The sequence below is a fragment of the Cyrtonyx montezumae genome, unplaced genomic scaffold (assembly GCF_038088225.1).
Source record: "Cyrtonyx montezumae isolate F1298 unplaced genomic scaffold, pur_monq_1.0 scaffold_10, whole genome shotgun sequence".
In the NCBI taxonomy this organism is placed as follows: Eukaryota; Metazoa; Chordata; class Aves; order Galliformes; family Odontophoridae; genus Cyrtonyx; species Cyrtonyx montezumae.
In genome coordinates this window covers 54,075,426-54,096,576 of record NW_027071826.1, presented here as the reverse complement: position 1 = coordinate 54,096,576, position 21,151 = coordinate 54,075,426, and the positions used below count along the sequence as shown (strand labels likewise).

At 41.8% G+C, this 21,151-nt stretch overlaps 1 protein-coding gene across 3 annotated transcripts in view; it reads right to left on the bottom strand.

Annotated features, from left to right (window-relative positions):
* ANO5 (anoctamin 5) overlaps window positions 1-21,151 on the bottom strand; it is a 704,596-nt gene that overhangs the window by 208,104 nt on the left and 475,341 nt on the right. For all 3 annotated transcript variants that reach the window (XM_065755422.1, XM_065755423.1, XM_065755424.1), the window contains 11 exons: window positions 12,982-13,050; window positions 11,585-11,869; window positions 11,119-11,232; window positions 10,330-10,445; window positions 9,484-9,618; window positions 8,202-8,307; window positions 8,052-8,112; window positions 6,569-6,720; window positions 3,177-3,251; window positions 2,343-2,565; window positions 205-374 (listed from right to left, as the gene is read on the bottom strand). In XM_065755422.1, the coding sequence (XP_065611494.1) occupies window positions 205-374; window positions 2,343-2,565; window positions 3,177-3,251; window positions 6,569-6,720; window positions 8,052-8,112; window positions 8,202-8,307; window positions 9,484-9,618; window positions 10,330-10,445; window positions 11,119-11,232; window positions 11,585-11,869; window positions 12,982-13,050 (1,506 nt within the window). The remainder of the gene's footprint in view (window positions 1-204; window positions 375-2,342; window positions 2,566-3,176; window positions 3,252-6,568; window positions 6,721-8,051; window positions 8,113-8,201; window positions 8,308-9,483; window positions 9,619-10,329; window positions 10,446-11,118; window positions 11,233-11,584; window positions 11,870-12,981; window positions 13,051-21,151) is intronic.

Here is a 21,151-nt window from a genome sequence, read left to right as displayed (position 1 = left end):
CACATGGTAGAGAGTCACAGCTTTCCACCAGGGTTTCCCTCACTAGGAACAGCAGGAAGAGTACTTGGAAGCCCCCTGTGTCAACCTGAGATCCCTCTCACTGCAGACCAGACCTGCAGCTGGCAGTTTATAACTCCATAGGCTGAAAGGGATGAAGAGTTTAATTACTTTATTATTAATTCCACCTTTATCAAAAAGTCCTACCTCTTCATTTCGCCAGCGATTAAACATGTACGTGTATGCACCTGGGTAACCAACGAACTTTCCTTTGAAGAAAGCCACATAGAAGCAGGATGAGTAGTAGTTGACAAACTGGAACAGAAACATTTTCATAGTGAGCCTGTTCTCATATTCCATGTGAGTTCTGGGAATCTCTGTGAAATGAGAAAACAATAACTTTATTTTCCTTCATTCTCTTAAAAGGATATAGTTTCCATAAATATTCATCACCCACAGTGCCCTTATATCCCAAAGGAAATGAACACAAAATGAAAAATACCCTCCAAACTCAGCTCAGCAGTTGGAACTCCTGTTCTCAGACACCCTACCCTTAATTCTCAAGGCACTGTTCTGAGCAGTCAGACAAGTGGAATTCATTCTTGAAACATTATTATCTTCTTCATACTACCTAATATCATTTGTTCAACCCCCAAATCTCTTATCTCAGAAATAGCACATCTCAACCAGCATCTAAGTAGAATCTAGTTCTAGAGTTTGAAAACTCTTAATGTTGACAATGGACAGGATGAACAATATTTTGGCTTTATTGCAGAAAAGGATGTTAGTGCTATTTTTGCACTGTGCTGTATAGGTACAACTTAAATTGACATCAGCTGAAACTGGCTAGGCCCAGTGTGTCTCAACTGAGAAATTCAGAGTAGGAAAGAACGGGGTAGGATACAGGCTGCCTGGGGAAGTGGGAGAGTCCCTGTCTTTGGAGCTATTTCAAAGATGTGTGGACATGGCACTAGCGGACATGGTATAGTGGTAGGACTTCATAGGTGGGGTTTATGGCTGGACTTGCTGACTTCAAAGGTCTTTTCCAACCTGATCTTGGTGGCAGTTAACATCACTAAGCCTTTGCTTAAGCTTTGCCTATTTCAATGATCACAGTTTCCATCACGCTTACCTTCCAAAGGTATCAGGGAGCCCTAAGCATATTATGAATAACATATCCTGTTGCTAACATGCAACCAATTCAAGCTAGAAGAAAGGGGAAGAAAACAAACCACAAAGATTCAAGTTCCTCTGAGTCTTTCAGGATGTGGCAAACATGTTAACCTTGCCAGCCCTATGCTAAAGTCATTTCACATCTGAGTACCACCATGTTAACTAGTTTGGTTTAAGTTTGTGTGATTGAGGTACAGAAGGCATTTGCTAGGAACTCAACATCAGCGTTTATAGAGGAGGCAGTTCTTGGAAAGGTGACGTGGTCTTTCCAGGACAAAGCTCATTAATTTTTTACTTTTTTTTAATCGAGTCATTAAAGTGTTTACATCAAGAAATAAGCCAGGTGTTTATCCACGAATAAAATCTGGCTTGGCCTTTGTTTTTTTTTTTTGTTTTGTTTTGTTTTTTTTTTGTTTTTTTTTTTTTCAAGAATTTAGGAGTGAAGGGAGTTAGTACAGACGCTAAGCCATACCTCTAAACCACCGCTAGCTGCATTTCATAGGACTGACATAGGAGGGCAGCAGTCCCACAGAAGTAAACGAATTCCTTTCTCCGGAACTGATAAACTGAGGCAATGCTGACACTTTAAAAATTAATCCCCCACACTTCCAAGCTGCAAAATAACGTAACTGAGCCTTCATTATCATAATTCATGCCTTTCGAGAAAGGCAGACCAACATTTATTATTGGTTCTGTCTTCTCTTGGCCTAATTTGGTCAAGTGAGGCATCCAACACACATCTGACACAAGAACTGGTGAACCATTAATCAAAATGAAGACAACACAGTGCCCCATTAAGCTTCTGTAACATGCACCTTCCAGTTCTTGTTTCCACTTGTAAAACCTCAAAATGCAAAAATAATCACCCAACTGTTTTTATGACGTCTGTACTAACTAGGAATGTCTAACAATTTCCAGCTTCCTAAAGAAGTGCATAATGATTTTTAATTATTTTAATTATGTTCAGAGGATTATCTCTGTTGGGCTACTTTTAATACAAGCAAACATGGCACCTATGAGAATGGAGCTTATGATAAATACTGAAATGCAGGGAAAATGTGTGGCATGGCCATGGATAGCAAGTAACTGCTGCAATTACAAATTACTCCACATTTGACAGGTTCTACCTCCAGCCACTCCCTTCAAGTTCTGTCTAGATTTACACTGCTTACCCATATCAGTGATCCAGATAGCTATTCTCTCATATATGAAATTCAGTATCATGATGATGATAAAATTCAGACAAGAGGCTGTGACTGAAGTTGCCAGCTGAGGGGTCAGTAATCCACTGATGGGCTGCAGACTCTGAGTATTTTCCATGAGGCTGGCAAAGGCAGCATACACTGCAAGGCGATACACGATCACAGCTATCATGCTAGCTATGATCAGAGACACCTAAGGAAAGGACAGATTTCAGACACGCAGCTCACTATAGCCACAATGCATGCATCATTTGAAATTAAGTCATCATCATGCTTTACACTTGAATCCTCTAAGAGTTCAGCAGCACTGAAATGCAAAGTACACAAATAATTTGTTTTACTGCATGCATCAAGCCCACTAAAATTACTTTGTTAACAGAAGTCGAGCAGATGTCCCCAAAAAATTGTGCAGAAGGATACAGACTCAGAAATGGAGATGGAAAAGACATGGTAGATCATATTTTACACCCTGAAATTCACTCTACAGATGCTTCTGCACTTCACTGCAGTGAATAATAATATTTTGTTTATATACCTTTGCTGCACAATTTTTTCAGTATAGCATGTAAGTCAGAGAAAAAGTTACCCCTATGCTAGCAGGTCTCTTTAAATTACTAGTTATCGATAATTTTCCAATGTTTCTTCTCTTTGCCCTTGAATTGAAATGCATTTTGCACAACAGCAGAAAATCAACAGGACAGTAACAGGTGGCAAGCTACCACACTAGTATGTGGTAACACTATAACTTGTGGTGATCAGCAACTGTGATAGATATTAATGTGACAATTCAGAAAAGATGCTCACCCAGAACAACACTGTAGTTCCTGAGATGCAGAACCGCACAGCTTGGCTAGTTAGAGGCAAATAAGGCTCCATTTCCTGAAACAGTCAAGCAAGCACAGCATAGTTCACAAATCTATAATCTTATTCTAACATCAAAGCAGCACACAGAGCTCTCAACAGCTGTGTGAAAGTAACCACATCCGAGGAAAGCCACTCAGAACCCTTCTCTCTCTGAAGGGGTAGATGGGATAGGATTTTGAATGTGCTGAACAACCACAACAGAAAAATGATAACATAAAATATGAGGACAGAAGTGGCCTTTTACAATGCTAAGAGTGAAGACAGAACCTGGAAAGAATGGTTAAACCTTTGCAAAGTATCAATTAGTAGCTGAAGGAAAAAGTCGAACTTCTCCGTGGCAGGAATAGGACAGAACTGTTACTGCAATGCTAAGTAAGCTGTCATAGAGTGCTGAGTTCAGAACCGGACTGAATTTTAGGAAATAAACATCAAGGTTTCTTAAAACGATCATTCAGTTGGATGTACAATGTTTTTCCACACAGCCAGAAAGCATTTTCCCCCACTCCTTCAATTTTTGCATTGAAGAAATGGCCACACTCATTAGTCACCCATCTCTGCCACAGCGTCAGGCAGCTAGGTCTTACCCAAAAGAGTATTCCCACATAGCACAAGAACAGCTTTCCATGTTGGTGTAAAGGTCTCTCTTTCTCAACCAATTCTAATTCCTAGAATACCATATGACATGTATTAAGAAATGCTCATTTAAAATCTAGTGCCAATGGAATACAATTTAGTACCAGTAAACTGACTTGGATACATCTTCAGGCCGGGGCACTGTGGCAATTTCTTCTCTCTGACAAAGGAACCGTGGTTACTACAGGCCAGCACAACATTCAGCATGCTGTCAGTGGCTATATTACAGTACCAACAAGCACCATTATCAATACTTCCATCTCCGATGAGTTTTTAAATGATGGTAACTAAAATGAGCTGAAGGAAAAATACAAGCATAGATAACAGGGTTGGAACTTGATGATCCCCGGGGTCCCATCCAACGCAAGCCATTCTATGATTTTAAGATCAGGTGACCTTATGTAGGCTCATAACATTTTTATACCTATTTGCAAACAACATCTATATTCTGAACAAGGAAAAAAATATCTCACACATTCTAGGCTATTATAGCAGTTTTCTACCTTGGAGCAAAATATAGGCAATAATGCGGTGCAATGAATGGAAGCCTTTGGTATTTATGTAAATTATGGTTCTTCCATAATCACCAAGAGCAGACTTCACTTATGTTCTAACTAAATTGTTTAGCACTGTGAGGATGATGCCTATACTGTTTTAATAGCAAATGAGGTGTTAGTTAAAGGCTGAAAACGGCTAACTTCTGTTTCAGTGAACCTAGAACTTTGAATCATGGCCAGGAATAATGAAGAAGTGGTTTTCTGACTGAAGCAAAGCTAGCTTCAAGATGCTCAGTGACCAAATATCTGTATCATCTTAGCCAGACTGCAGAATTAATTTATTTGAAGTCACTGTTCAGTATTGAACATTATCTAATAAAGTAAAATTACACTACGGTGCACCCAACGTGCTCGGTTTGCTGTAACTGGGAATTGATAAGAATCACTGCTAAACCCAGCCATACAAAAGCTCCCAAAAACCCACCAGGGTAATAAATTTGTGTGTCATAAAATTAAGGATTATGCCATCATTAAACTTTTATGGAAAACGATAATGCATAGTTATAAAGCACAGAACAGCACAGTATCTCAGTCACAGATAAAAGCATATCAAGGTCCAATTTCTATCTCCTGAATGGATTCCAAATAAGCTGCCTGAGTTATGAGAGCTGCATGAATGTAGAGAGAAAAGTCTTCTCCCTCAGCCAGCTACATGCCACGTTTGGGTGCTTGGTTTCACTAGGCCATAGGTTTTGGTCCCCGCTGTATCTAAGTGCTGCCCACAAGCCAGGCCAGTACTTCCCTACTCTCACACAATCATTCTCTGCTGCAACATGTGACCTTAGAGCACACCAGGGCCATGAACTGCTTCTGATCTCCCCTCTCCTCCCACAGCAGCAGAACCACAGTGGTTCTGCTGGTTTTTGCTACTGCACAGCTATGGAAGAAAGTGGGGGTTTTGAACCAAAGTGTACACAGGGAGGCAAACTAGCACGCAGCACATAGGCACCTGTTTGCAATTAGCTGAACTAGCTTGGCAAAAATCATCATTTGCTTGCAACTGTTCTCCTGAGCATGAAGAAAACAACACTGTGGCAGAGCTACGCTCAAAATCAGAGCGCAAGTCTTCAAAGATCTGTGTGTGACTGCAGCGTGCAAGCTGCTGGCATGAGAACAAGAACTTCAATGCTGAATGTGTAGAGGGGGAAGGAGAGACAGCAAAACTCACAAGAAATTAATTTAGCATGCGTATTTCCTAATAACAACAGAGACAGACCTGAAAAACAACTCTAGTGTTGATGTGACAATTATGCTTCCCATGCTCTGGCTAAGTTCTGCTTCTTTTCTGTGTTACCTTATTGCACTCATGATTAGGGAAAGTAAATTATTTGCACACAAATCCAGAAAAAGGAAGAATGAATTAAAAATGCTTCAAATTAAGGTGGTGGATATTGCATTGGAACACAACTATCTAATCTCTAAATTTGTCAAATAATTCCTACCTAAATTAAAAAGTAAATGAAGACTATTAACTTCAAGTAAGTATTTAGGCTACTTAACATAGTCACACAGTGTGGTTAATTATATCTCTATTAGGCTTCAGGTTGCTTCAGCACCTTCATCTAGTGTTCCCCAGCAATGTGTTTGTATATCTGAGAAGGAGAAATCACAGCTGGTCACGCTAGTCTGTCTTTAGGTCCAGATGACTGCTCCCTAATATGTTGTGAAAGAATGAGAAAGAATGCTTAGAAAGGTGTGAAGATTTTAGGGACAGCTATGCTGAAATGTAAAGTAAAGGACACCATAAAAATGGTGTTAGCCAAGTGAAAGGTATAAACTCTGTATTCCTGTTGTAATGCATCAGTTTCCTTGGAAAATCTAAATCCTCAGAGGATGATTAATGAAAATTATTAATGCATTCCAGAGGGAAAAACTCACGCTTTCATTTCTCCTGTGTCAAAAGCCTAGACACAGACATGCTGTGGTCTAAGGGACAGAACATGCTTGTCATGTGAATGTAGCTCAGTTGCAGAGAACCCTCAGTTCCTGCTCATTTCAGCATGGGAAGCAGTGCAGCCATGCTGTGTCAGTGCTGCCTGGGGACTGACAGTTCCCTGATTAGATATAAAACTCATATGCTATCAAACTATCTTCCAGCACAGAACCGAATGCATATTCGTGCCCACCCAGTCTGTATGTTACCTGAGTTACAGGATTCTTCTTCTTTTGGGTACACTTGGCTTCATACTCTGGCCTCAGCTGGAGCTGTTGCTGTTCCTCTTCAAAATCAACCAAATCCCACTCATATTTCAGTCTTGCTTGCCGCCTCTTCCAGAACTCCAAGAAAAGTGTAACTGTTGGATATGTTAAGTAGAGTTAGAACAGACAAGTGAACAACCCTCTGAACCAATTAAGCTTGTTTCTGCGCTGGCTCCTACTCTTCAGGCTATTGTTTACTCTCCCGATATGACTCATCTATTTTTAATTGGCTACCTTTTGAATTTCCAAGCTAAGACTTAAACACAGATTAAGTACATTGATTAGTTAATTCCTGAAGTGGATGAAATGGGACATGTCAAGACAGGGGATGGCTGTTGGCATGGTTACAACAACCATGTTCAATTACAACTTTCAATACTTCTCATGTACAAATAATAATTAGCAAATATATACATGAAAATTCAATTAATTGTTTGTGTATAACTGTGTAACACGTGAACAACTATTAAAAGTAAGCAGGGCTGTTTTCTAATATTACATTCAAGGATTTCAGTTGCTTTTGGATTGTAATTTGATATTACTGTCATTCTAGAGATAGCAGACATCCAGTGCTTTATATGGTCAGAAGAGAGGTTAGCTTTAATTTTGTTGTTTAAAAACACACGTATAGATATTAGAAGGAACTCGTTTCATGTGTAAACAGTTATAAAAGTTATATTATCATATAATGTTTTAAAAGCCTTCTGTAAACCAATTTAAAATATAAACCTTTGGTCATCTGATTGCTCTTACTTCAGGTGGAGAGACTCCATAGCTTATATAGCCACAGAAAACCTTATCTTTTGCAGTTCTAAAGTCTTTTCCTGGTACTTCCTGAATGAGTAATCAATGTCACTCAAAGGCTAGCGCTCAAAGCCACAACAAGTTAAGGAAAACAGCAAGAAAAATCATCTTATTCAAGATTATTTTTGAGGCATCTCTGAAAAGGTGACTTGCTAGATCCTTTGGCAACAAATACATTAGTGCACAGATCTGTTTCTTTAATGGAAGAGCTGTAACCAAATTGAAGACAGTTATATCTCACATGTCTGCCACCTAGCAGACAAGGTATTTAGGGAATGAGAAATAACAGCCTCAGTATCTTGCATCTATAAAGATGTATGGACTCCAGGAAAAGAACTTAGAAGCGAAAATGATCTAATCTTGAAGTCTGAGCAACTTTCTGTCAGAATGAGCCCATGCTTACCGGCAGTCTCAGAAAATGCATCTACTTCCATATCACCAAAACCTCCTTTAATCTATAAACTTCATTGGAACAGAATGCAAGTGATTCTCATTCTAACAGTGCCACTAATAATCACTTCTGCACCATCTGCCATCCACCCCCTTTCTCCACACCTCCCTCAGCAGTTTGGTCAAGATTTCTCTACTGCTTGACCTAAAACTGATTAGCAAATATACTCACCCCATATGCCCATGAAAATAGCAAAAAAAAGAGTTGCCACGTTGTCAAACAAATGGGAATACTGCAACAGAATACAAAGGAAACGCTCAGTAATGAGCCAGTTTTCAGTGTGAACAAACACGAGAAAGGGATGAAGAAGCAGGTACAGACCTCCGAGGACTGACAGGTGGTGTTCAGTCTCCAGTACTCACACTCTCGGTCACAAAGAGGACACATGATGATCTCTCCTCCAATTGCAGGGTCACAGATCTCTTTGCTGAGGACAGAAATGTCGTACAGTATAAGTTTTTATAGCATCTTAAGAGATGAAATGTATTTCGTCAAAAATAGACGTTGAAGCTTCTTTTGTTCAAAGCTCAACATCTGCAACTGAACAGAGAAGCCAAGAGCGAGCCAAGAAGAAGAAACTGCTATGAGGAGGCTAACTAGCCATTCCCCTGGCTTAGGCCTTCTGATTTTTTCCAGTAATGAAACAGAAGTCCAAAAGGAGCTGTATGGCTCTGCTCTTATGTGAGACACAAACCACGTTATTTCATATCAGGTTAGTAAGGTGCCCACAACACCTTTTCTAAAAGAAGAGGTGTTAATCAATTCTGCCATCTGCAGTATGATTTGCTATTTAAATTTAACAAATGAGTGAATGTTACAATTCTGTGTGTACTTCTTCTGTCCAGAGAAAACTGAACACTATCCCCAGTGAGTTCTGAATGTAACTAGTGCAAGGCTCACAATGACAGAACAGAACAGAACAGATGACAGCAACTGAATTCTGTGTAGAGTTAACTGTAGGCAAAGAGCTTGTTCCTAAGTTCTAATTTGACACCTTTTGCAGTTTAAACTTAATGCATTATCAGACTCCTTAGAAAAACATTAAGCTCAACCTTCTTCTGCCCCACCCCAAATTCCCAAATACAGCAAATCTTGTGATCCTAAGAAAAAAATAGGTTTATTTAAAAAAAGAAAACTCTGGCTTCTGACATAATTGAGTCATCTCTGATGGCAGAACACTGCTGACCTCTACTGCACTCATGCTTCTAGTACTCAGCAAAAAGGATGACCCACATAAAATGGTCAATAGATACTCCACAAGACAAAATATAAAAGCATAATGCAATGATATACACTTGAAACAAACAATTTTGAGACATGTCAGTGATATTCTTTAGACTAAGTACCGTAGGTACTCTGATATTAGAAGCTGGTGCCAAATGGCAATAAAATACTGCTTTTCACCTACAAGTTGAGTCTTACTATTAATAGCTCAGTTCTGCTGTGACTGCTCACCACCATTTAAGTCAATATACCTAGGTGAAGAACAAAACTGTCTGCTGAGTTTAAATGCTTGTTACCTGTCTTTCTACGAGAACAATGTTTCTGCTTTGCTTAGCTCTCACCACTGCGAGCTCAGGAGACTTTTTAACATTACTCTCACCTGCTCATATTTTCATCCATTGTAAACAAGCCGTAAAGAAAACAGATCACGCCAACGACTGCAGCAAGGAATAACATCTCAGTGTAAAATCCTAGCCAGGCAAAATAGATTCCAATCTTTTCACCATAGTACTTCCTGAGAACAACAAAAAAACAAACAAACAAACAAAAAAGTTTGAATGAATAAAATACACGGGCCTCTTCTGACCCCTCTTCCCAACTTCCTCCACCTCCACCAAGAGGTCCAGCTTTAAATCGTTCTCTTCCCCACTGGATAATTTTCTGTGGAGTTATACGGTCGTTCTGATCACAAAGTTAGAATGTAAAGGTAGTTTATCACAGAAATAGGACTGGCTGTGTCACAGTAGGGCAGCTGCAACCCACGAATACAGTAATGCAGTCATTATAGAGACAATATTAATCAAAGTGATCTTGTGTAAAGTTAGCTTAACTTCGGGTTTAACACTGAATTATGAGTCAAGCTTCTCAAAGTGATTTCTTCAACGTTTTTTTTCTTTTAAGTCTATGTTAAAATTTGAAAATTTCAAATCAATCTTTAAAAATTGTGGCAGATATTGATTATAAAATGCAAGATATTCTTTATATGTGTTCACATCTATTGATACCAGGAGTGCTGGCTAGACTGGATGAGGCTTTATTTGCAGAGCAGCATTTTTCCAGTTGCTAGTTAAAAGGCGTGCTATGTCCTCCAAGGACTCAGTGCCCTCTTATGTGTCTGACTCTCACCAGATCTTCTCCTGGCAAAAATATCCCAGCAAGAAAAAATACAAATCTGTAAGTTTATTTAATTGGTTTCCACTGTAATACAAAGCAGACAGTATTTTACCTGATGAGATCCAAAGGCTGCTCCTTGTAGAACCGCAAGAAACGGGCCCACTCCATGTACAGTGTGTACCTCTCATTGTCACAGTTTGGATCATTTGCCTTTTTCCAGTACTGGCACTGTGAGCAAATCAGAGGAAAGGCAAAACAGCTCATGGACAGATTCAAACACTAAATTGAAAGAAGCGAGCATTAATAATGATGTACTTCTCTTAACTGGCAATTACAGTGATTTGCAATTCACTCAACCACACACTCCTTCAGCATTTTAAGAAGAAACTTCTTCACATGTGTACATTCTAAGACAACATGCATTTTCAGTAACCATCTCAGACATTAAAACAACCTGTAATGTATGGAGCCATTACTCCTTACTGTCTGATCTTTGGCATTACCAGCAGCATGAGGTACTTCTTGGCAGCAGCACAGCTTAGTCTCATCAGCTACAGTTCTCCCTACAAACGTACATTTATCTTTCTAACATATTGCTACATAATCTGTATCATAAACATTATGGGAATATACTAGGGTATCAGTTTCCTAGAAATTATGGGACTGACTTTTTCAAGTAGACCCTAGAAACTCATCCATGGGAAGAAACCTCTCAGAACATAAAAGTCCAGCAGTAAGGCTGGCAGATATTTCTCACGTACTGCAAAACAGAATCAATTACCGGGACAAACTGAAAGGGTTTAAGCACATTTTCATTTCTGATGGAAACAGCAATATCACTGTAGAGAAAAGATAAAAATGTTGGTAAATACTCGTGGGAGCAGAATGCTGAAATACTTACATCATGAAGAGGGTATGCAGCTGAATAGGTGCCATTATTTAGCAGTCTTTTAATCCCAAACTTCTTCTTCCCTTCTTCTGTTCCATACGGACAACGTGTAAGAATATAATTAACCTGAGATTCAAACACATGAGTTTCAGTCCTTTCCTGCTTTAAGGCCACCTAACAGATTTCTAGTGGCTGTGCACGGTGTGTAATCCACAAGAATAACACACAAAGGAAAAGGTAGTTCTTCAGAAGGCCCTTCCCTGCGCGTGACTGTGGAGGATGAGCCTGCCCTGGTGAAGCAAAGATACACTCCTAAATGCATTAATCCAGCATTCTAAGAAAGCTGTGCAGACATCTAGGCTTCCTTGTACTTACCCCACAGGCACAACAGCTCATATCCTCCCTTCCTCGAACATATGTTCCTATGGTCAGTGTAAATGGACACGTAAATGAAAGCAGACACAAGCCACATACGTACTATTCTGTTTCTCATGGATGGTGAGAAGAAAGTGCTCTCATCATTAATGAGGTACAGTTCCTGCTTGTCCTTGCTGAACGGGGCAGTGAAGTAATCTGGCTCCGGGTGCATCACCTTCTCGGGCAGCCTGAATGGTGTGAGCATGCAGTCCAGAGGGTTCTCCACCATTGAGGGAATATCATTCTCCTTGATTGGAACTTTAATGTTCAGTACTTCTGCATACGTGATCAGAACCTCCCACGGGGCATGGATCTTCACAAAGTAAATTTTGCCATCTTCAGATTCCTGACGCAGAGAAGTTAAATCTGACATCAGAATTACTGTGTTTTACTGCAAGACTTATTATCAGTACAGTTGCTCCACACGGCTAATTTCTTTTTACACAGTTTTGAAAGCTTCTCTTCTTCAGACTTGAAGTTCTAAGCACTGAATAGCTCATGTGAATGGCTGACTGTTAAGGCAGGACATCTTTGCATCACTAAGTGCTTCTCAAACTACATTCACCTTTGCAAGGCCTGAGCATGCTCACTGCATGCTGAGGGCATCAGAAACACAAGGGTTCACTGTGCAGCACTGCCACTTGGCAGCCCATCTCTCCCGCAGGTTTTCAGGGAACTTTGTTTCCTGGAGGGGCAGTTTTCATACAGCAAAGCAGATCATCACTATCTAGAGCTGTAACATCTGTTACAGCCCTACAGCTATGATAAGGAATAATCTTATCATGGGACATCGCCTTGTGTGTGTCCTTGTAGCATGTCACTTATATGCACCTAGAAGAAAGCAGCCATCACATAGTATGACATAGTGCTCCATGAATCTCTGCATAAGGCTGTACAGTCTGGATCTAATCACTGTCTATTTTGCCTCTATCAGTCTCTGGCAGAACAAAAAACCCAAAAACACTCTGAAGGTAGAAATCAGCATCTTCAGCTCTCCACTTAAAACCCAAAAGGTAACACTGATCAAATGTGCTGAGGCAGGGTCTGTCCCCGTTGGAACTACCACACCCGGTGAGCAGATATTAACCTACTCACTGTCTGCCAGACACATTGCTAACTGTTAGGGGAGATTATATCTAGCTGTGAGCATACTTCCCCATCACAAAGGTTTAAGGGAATCCGGGGCTAGTTTGGAACCGATTTCTTTTTTGTTATGAAATCAAAAACACAGTCACTTCTTCCTGAAACATAACGACTTCCTTTGCACAACCCTTGCCTGGAAAAGTAATTCCTGTAGACAAATTTAGCCAGACTTAACTAAGTCACACTCCACTGAAGTCTGCTAAAGTCATATAATTGTTCTCACAAGGCAACCACGTGCTGTATGTTAAATACTTATGTGCAGGCCTATCTGTTTAATATTAGTTTTCCTTGAGTTGCTTTTTCTCCTTTTCCTACCTTCTTGTCTTCTGTTTCTAGTTCCAAACCAGCTTTCTGCAGATTGCTCTCGAATTCTTTTCTTCTTTCCTGAAGAAAGGGAAATAAACACATTTTACTTGCTGGCCAACCCACAGTGTGAATTCCACTGCCTAGGGACAGGTTAATACAATGCTGTTCTGTTTAGTAAACAAGCAAGCCAAGTCTTGAGCACTTCAGAGTTGGTGTGAGTGTTATCATTAAAATCCAGCAATATTTCCAGAAGAACAGAAAAACTAGAGAAAAAGAAGTATTTTGGAAGCATTCAGGTTAGGGTTAATGTTATCTGTCAGTGTTTACAGTGTCCCCAGTTTAATAACCATGCCTGATGCAAATGGTCAGGTACGGTTGCAGACAATTCAATGTGCTTCATAAACAGCTCAGTTGGATAGTGAGATAAGAGTACAGAATCATCATGTGGGAGCCCAAATGTGCTTTGCCTGTGTCAAGTCAGCACGGACTCCAGGCTGAGATAAGTAAATGTGCCTGTGGCTTTATGCAACGGAGGCCGAGGTATCCTGCATGAGCCCTGTACTTGTGCCAGTAATTGCAGGCAGTGTCTTTAGGCAAGAACATTTGCCTTCCCTTCTTCTCTGCAGTTTTCACTCCTATTGAGAGACTGAATTAATTTCCCTTAATTGCATAACACTTGAAGGAGTGACAGAATAACCACAAGTGATACTAAATATCAGGCCCCAGCCTCATTAGAAAGCACCAGATGGACAACCAATTGATTTCTTGCTAAAACCTGCAATGATGTGTTGTGTTCTCTACCACAGCCTTACGAGATGTTTTTTAAAGACATACGATGAAGGAAAAAAAACCCACAACATTTTCCAGCCCATTCCCTGTTCCTGTTTCTGTGCAGAGCAGGCTGCCCTATTTACATCTGAGTTTGCATAAAGTACTCAGATCAGTGCATACAGACTGAAGAACAGCTCTCAGATCTATGCTAAAATGTGTTGATATGTTTACTATGTTACTAGCAAGGCTTCGCATTACCTTTAACATCTCATTTTGCCAAATATCTTTAGTCATAAAGTTAGATACTAGATAACCAAGCAAATTGGGTGAGCTTCATATCCAAAGAGATGTGCTGTTCTGGATGCTGTTTCCCACAGCAAAGCACACTGCCTCTGTTCTTTCCCTGCAAACCCTACAGGAGATCCAAGTGAGCCAGCTCAGGGCCTCTACCACGAGGGATGTTCACACCCAGCTCCTCAACCTGTGCAGGTTAATCATAGGCAGAGCAAAAGGACACTGCCCTGCCTGACTTCGCTTCTCTTGCTGTAGACATAGCAGAATAAATTGAAATGCTCTAAGAGATATTTTACCACCTTGCTCTCTTCTCGTGTGCCTCCTTCTCTGAAATACATGTTTCCAGCCTCCTGAAACAACCACCTTTCAAAGGAAACTAGTCTGCTGGAAAAAAAACCAAAACCGAAAATCCATTCCCCTCCTTTCTAGCCAGACACTCTATATTCTCTTACTGTTAGCAAAGGCTCAAACTGGGCAAAAACTGCCCTCGTTCCAGTCCCATTTTCTTTTGTGTTTTAGTATATACATATACCAATCGTATGCTCAGCCATAAAAAACTACACTTCTGGGGCACATATTTGTACTTTCAGTTCAGACCCTGCCCTGATATTCCAGAGGGACACAAACAGCAACATAGCACCCACCTCTCCAAGCACTGCTGTGGCTAGCCCATGGGTTTGGGCAGGGTAACTTCAACTCCCACCACGTGTTTAAGCACAACCAACTGTCCTGATAAGATTAGCAAAGCAAGAGCCAAAGTTCAACAGCACTGAAATACCCACTGCAGATGCAGCACTGTATGATTAGTTACCCAGGATGCACAGAAAAATCTAGTACAAATCTGTTCCTCAGTGACAGAAGAAAAAAGTCATTAAGTTTTCCCACATATTCCTTAATCAAACCTCTGCCTCCCTTACTATCTTCCCTTTTCCCTTTCTGTCAGGCAGGGAGCACCAACCTTATAAATAATCATCATGCCCCTGTCCTACATGAACCATTTGTTACATATATTTTTTGAATGTTATTTATTTTTTCCACATTCTCATACATTTCATGTATTGAGAAAATACTTCTGACTCTCTGCTAAAGGCTCTAAGGAAAAAGAAAGCTACTGGCTTAACAAAATTTTTTTTGTTGTTTTTTGTTTTTTTGTCTGCAGAAATCCTGTGGTTAGGATTTATTCATGTAGCTTACAGAAGGCAAATTCAAAATAGACTTGAAGCTGGATGGTTTCTAGGAAACACCAGAGAAGTGAAGGTGTTTGTTCTGCAGGAAGCTAAGGGGGAAGGTGAACAGCCAGCCTCCTGCATCTGTATCAGGGCCATGCTGAAACTCACAAAGGAGTTCAGCTCCCTCTTAAGAATGCAGGATGAAGCTGTTTCCTTGAGACAAGGAAACAGAACGCTTTGTCACAAATGTTTTTCTCTTCCAATGAATGCTTGTATTCTTAGCTACTGCATTTTGCTGCATCACTGTGCTGCTGTAACATGTTTCTTTCCAGCACCAAGTGTGCCATCACCAGCACATTCAAATTCCACCTGTGCTGCATCAATATTTAAACAATAAAAGCAAAGTGCTTCTGAGCACAAAAGTCTGCATTCATTTACTAGCATATTCACTGTCTAAAGGTCTTTGCTGGACATAAATTTAGGGTACATTTTGTTTTCTCTGCAGATTCCCAAGGACCACGTGAAAGGTGATGTGCCCTACCAGCGCCATCTGCTGAACTGACCTGCACAGTCACAAACCTCAGGCCTTCTCTCAAGGAGCTGCCAACTCTTGTGGTAAGAGACATACAGAACTGAATCCCACAAAACTTGATGTAGGCATGTTCTGCAATTTCACAAGACAGAGGTTTCTTCCTACCAAATGTGTCTTTACCATGAAGAAGAACTATAACATTAGCCACTAGTTTTTGTGTGTTTCTTTTCCTCTCCACGTGAATCCTTTAGTAAATGACATCCACGTACACGGCCTCTTGTCTGGCTAATATTTATTAATGTTTATTATTAATATATTCCTGCCACCCACTAACATCTATAAAGCGTTAAGAAGGAAGGTGCAGCAACGACAGGAATGAGTAACTAGACTGAGCAACTGGATCCTTTTCCTTCCAGCTTTAGGTGTTACCTAAATAGTCTCCACTTCTTCCCTCATGCTATTTGAATATGACTAATGGAAAAAGTTTATTTTAAGAGTTGCTTTCACATATTTTGCATGTATCTTTTTCCTCTCGCTATGCTGACTGGGTTTCTCTTCATTCTATATAAAATGCATTTTACTTTATGGTAGAAAAAGAACTGTGCTATATACAGCTAGGATTACGACCTGACAAAGAGACAAGGTGGGTTTGATAAAGCATGCTTTTGTAAGAACCTATGGTGCCATAGGAAACATGCAATTCAGACAACTGGATCTTGCTGGGAATCCCAAGGATGATCACCAGTTGACATTTTAGAGGGAGCCCATGATTGCTTGTTCCAGCTACAGTGTACTTTGTTCCATAGGAGGTCTCTCACCAAAGCTACATTAAATATTTCACTAGAACAATGAGAACATGTATGTAGAGAGCAAACCAAACCCAAATGAAAGCTCAGAGAAGAGATGCTGTGCTTGTTCAGTAATAAAATGAATCTTAAAGATGTCTTTAAAGAAAAATTGCATGGATTCTAATCTAGTTCTGCTATGGTTTTGTGGTTTTGATGACAGTATTCCACATCAGAGCATCATGCAGCAGTTAAGGAGTTAATGCTGTGGGAGCAGCAGAGGGGCGGAGCTCCGCACCGGATGCCAGGCGGCGCTCTGCCTGGGCGCGTTCCTCTCGGCGGCTGTGGAGCTTCGGCGCGTGTGCTTCCCCTGCAATTCCTCCTTAACGTAAGCTCACGGCTTTTGGTTTGGAAACTTCATTTCTCTCTCAATTGTTCAATTTTATTAGATTTAGTAAAGTTACCGTTCCTTCTCAGATCGTGCCGTTGTTTTTTTGTAGGCCCATCTATTGCCTCCGTTTCCCTCCCCCCCCCTCCCCCGGCACGCGTTGCTCTGCTCGGGCAGCCGTGTGGCCGCTGCAGTTTGTTTTTTTCTCTTTTCTCTTTTCTTTTTTCTTTTCTCTCTCCCTTCTCGGTTTCCCTTGGGTTACTGTCACGGACTACACCGTGACAGTTATTGGAGGAGAATGCGGGCAAAGCAGTATTAGTACTCCATTGTAAATCTGGTGCTAAGTGGACTAAGGGTTTTCATGTACCTTAGAGCATGCTGGCGTCTTTTTAAGCTCCTCATGTTCAGCACCAGAGTCATATCTGCATACAGCTACTTTAGTGTGCTGATGGGGTGACATGCCTCCTGCCTAAACACCCTGGCTAATGTGACAGATTATACGGCATTTGGATTGGTTTCCAGGTATTCTTTTCAGGTCTTTACCTATATTCAGGATGCCAGCCTGGCAACTGTGTTATCTGTTTTTCTGAATGCACTCTCGGCAATAGTATTTTACATCGTGTGGAGGAAGCCTTCCTCAAAACCAGAGAGTGTTGAATGGCAGGGAAGGTGGAAAAAATTAGGAAAGAAATTAGAAGTGTGGGGACCCCCGGTGTTATGCAGTTTTGATCTTGAGCACCTGTGGGATCCTGAGAAATTCAGTGAGTGTTTAGGCGAGGAATCATGTGACTCAGGACAATCTGAGAAGGAACAGACTGTTTGGGGTCTGGCTTGTGCTTATTGAGCTATAATTGGTATTCTGGAGAGAAATGGTTTCCAAACCAAGGTCCAATGCAATAATGAAAACCTCAAAGTTAGACCTGACCAATCACAGGAAGCACCGGAATCAGTGTTGGTTGCCCCTGTGGAAGGCCAGAAATGGGAACGAGTGTCCTCACGCCTAGAACAAAAAGAAGAAGAAGCAGAGAAAGAAGAGGAAGATCCAGGTGAGGGGCCCTCCTCAGCACCACCACCACCACCTAGAAAGGCCACTAAGAAAAGTGAGAGACATGGAGAGGACAGTGATGAAGAAATTACTGTTACCACTATTCGTCGGCCCCTAATGATGACTGAAATACAAGGTTCAAGAAAGGAGTTTATACAGCGCCCAGATGAATCTGTTGTCACCTGGTTGCTGCGGTGTTGGGACAGCGGTGCCAGCAGCATGTCCCTAGATGGCAACGAAGCCCACCAGCTGGGAAGCATTGCTCGAGACCCAGCTATCGACAGAGGGATTAGCAGATGTCTGAATGGAGTCCCTACCCTCTGGGAACAAGTACTAGTGGCTGTAAAGGAGATATATCCTTACAAAGATGATCTGGAGCCTAAGGTGGAAAGATGGAATTGTGTGGAGAAAGGCATCCAATTTCTGAGAGAAACGGCTGTAGCAGAGATGCTGTATGATCCCAATTTCATCCCTAACAATCCACACCAGGACCGTGATCCTGAGGAAGTAAGGTGTACACCCAATGTACATCATAAGCTCTCAAAAACAGCACCAGAAAGGTACGCAAGTACACTGGTAGCAACGTTCCATAGATACGAGGGCCAAGACAGAAGACTCCCAGTTTATGAATTGATTATTACACTTCAAAACTTTGAACAACTTCTGCCATCACATGTTTCCATTGCAGCTGTGTCAGCGGTAGCAGACGAAGTAGGTGAAGTGAAGAAGACACAGAAAATTATACTGGAGGAATTGACATTACTGATGAATAGGGATGAACCTGTGTCAGTATTGGAAACACCTGATGAAGACAAGCATGACCAAAAGAATCTGATGAAGCAATTGATGAAACTGATGAAAGTCTCAGCCACCAAAGGCAACCGCCTCTCTGCTCGAGCAAATGACAGCAGTAACACCATGTCACATGTGGCCATGTGGAGCTTCTTACGAGAAAACGGAGAGGACATGAGGAAGTGGCATAAAAAACCCACTCCTGCACTGCGAGCACGGGTGAGAGAACTACAGCAGAGATCAGCCACCAACGAAATTGCTCCCATCACTGCAGGTAACCAATAGAGGGGCCCTGCCCTCAGCCAGGGGAGGGAAAGGGATAATAATAGAGTGTATTGGACTGTGTGGATTAGATGGCCTGGCACATCAGAGCCACAAAGATATAATGCACTGGTGGACACTGGTGCACAGTGCACTCTGATGCCCTCGAGTTATAAAGGGACAGAATTGATTCATATTTCTGGAGTGACTGGGGGTTCTCAGGAACTGCCTGTGTTGGAGGCAGAAATAAGCCTCACCGGTAAAACCTGGCAGCAGCATCCCATAGTGACTGGACAGGGGGCTCCATGCATACTCGGTATTGATTATCTCAGAAGGGGACATTTCAAGGATCCCAAGGGATACCGATGGGCTTTAGGAATAGCTGTTGTAGATGCAGACAACATTCAGCAGCTGTCTACTTTACCTGGCCTGTCAGAAGATCCGTGTGTTGTGGGGGTACTGAAAGTGAAAGAGCAGCAGGTACCTATTGCTACAAAAACAGTCCACAGATGGCAGTACCGCAACAACAGGGATTCCTTGCTCCCCATTCATAACTTGATCCATCAGCTAGAGAGCCAGGGAGTGATCAGCAAAACTCACTCACCTTTTAACAGCCCCATATGGCCAGTGCGTAAAGCCAGTGGAGAATGGAGGCTGACGGTAGATTATTGTGGCCTGAATGAAGTCAAACCCCCAACTGAGTGCTGCTGTGCCAGATATGTTAGAGCTGCAATATGAACTGGAGTCAAAAGCAGCCAAGTGGTATGCCACCATTGACATTGCCAATGCATTCTTTTCTATTCCTTTGGCCACAGAGTGCAGACCAGTTTGCTTTCACCTGGAGGGGCGTTCAGTACATCTGGAACCGTTTTCCCCAGGGGTGGAAACACAGCCCAACCATTTGCCATGGGTTGATTCAAACCACATTGGAACAGGGTGGGGCACCTGAGCACCTCCAGTACATTGATGACATTGTTGTGTGGGGTGATACAGGAGAGGAAGTTTTTAAAAAAGGAGATAGAATCCAAATTCTTATGAGTGCTGGTTTTGCTATTAAATGGAACAAAGTGAAGGGACCTGCCCAAGAAATTCAGTTTCTAGGAGTAAAATGGCAAGATTGGTATCGTCACATCCCAGGAGATGTGGTTGATAAAATCACCAGTATGTCACCACCCACTAGAAAGAAAGAGACACAGTCTTTTCTGGGTGTAGTAGATTTTTGGAGGATGCACATCCCAAACTACAGCCTCATAGTAAGCCCCCTCTATCAGGTGACCCGGAAAAAAGAATAATTTTGCATGGGGTCCTGAGCAGCAGCAGGCCTTTGAGCAAATTAAGCAGGAGATAGCCCGTGCTATGGCCCTGGGGCCAGTACGGATGAGACAAGATGTAAACCATATCCTCTACACTGCTGCTGGAGAGAAAGGTCCCACTTGGAGTCTGTGGCAAAGAGCCTCTGGGGAGACCCGAGGCCAACCCCTGGGATTTTGGAGCAGAGCGTACAGGGATTCAGAGGAGTGCTACACTCCAACTGAGAAGGAGATTTTGGCAGCATATGAGGGGGTTTGGGCTGCCTCTGAAGTAACTGGCACTGAGACACAGCTCCTCCTGGCACCTCGATTGACAGTGCTGAACTGGATGTTCAAAGGAAAGGTTCCCTCCACCCATCATGCTACTGATGCCACCTTGAGTAAGTGTATTGCACTGATTACACAGCGAGCTCGGATGGGGAATCTCAGCCGTCCAGGAATCGTGGAGGTGATCATGGAGTGGCCTGAAGGCAAGAAATTTGGAACATCACCATCAGAGGAGATACCACGTGCTAAAGAGGCCGCACCATATAATGAACTAACAAAAAATGAAAAGACATATGCCCTGTTCACTGATTAATCATGTCGTATTGTTGGGAAGCATCGCAGATGGAAGGCTGCTGTGTGGAGCCCCACATGATGAGTTGCAGAGGCCACCGAAGGAGAAGGAGAGTCAAGCCAATTTGCGGAGGTAAAGGCTGTCCAACTGGCCTTAGATGTGGCTGAATGGGAGAGGTGGCTAATGCTGTATCTTTACACCGACTCTTGGATGGTGGCAAATGCTTTATGGGGATGGTTGCAGCAGTGGGAACAGAACAACTGGCAATGGAAG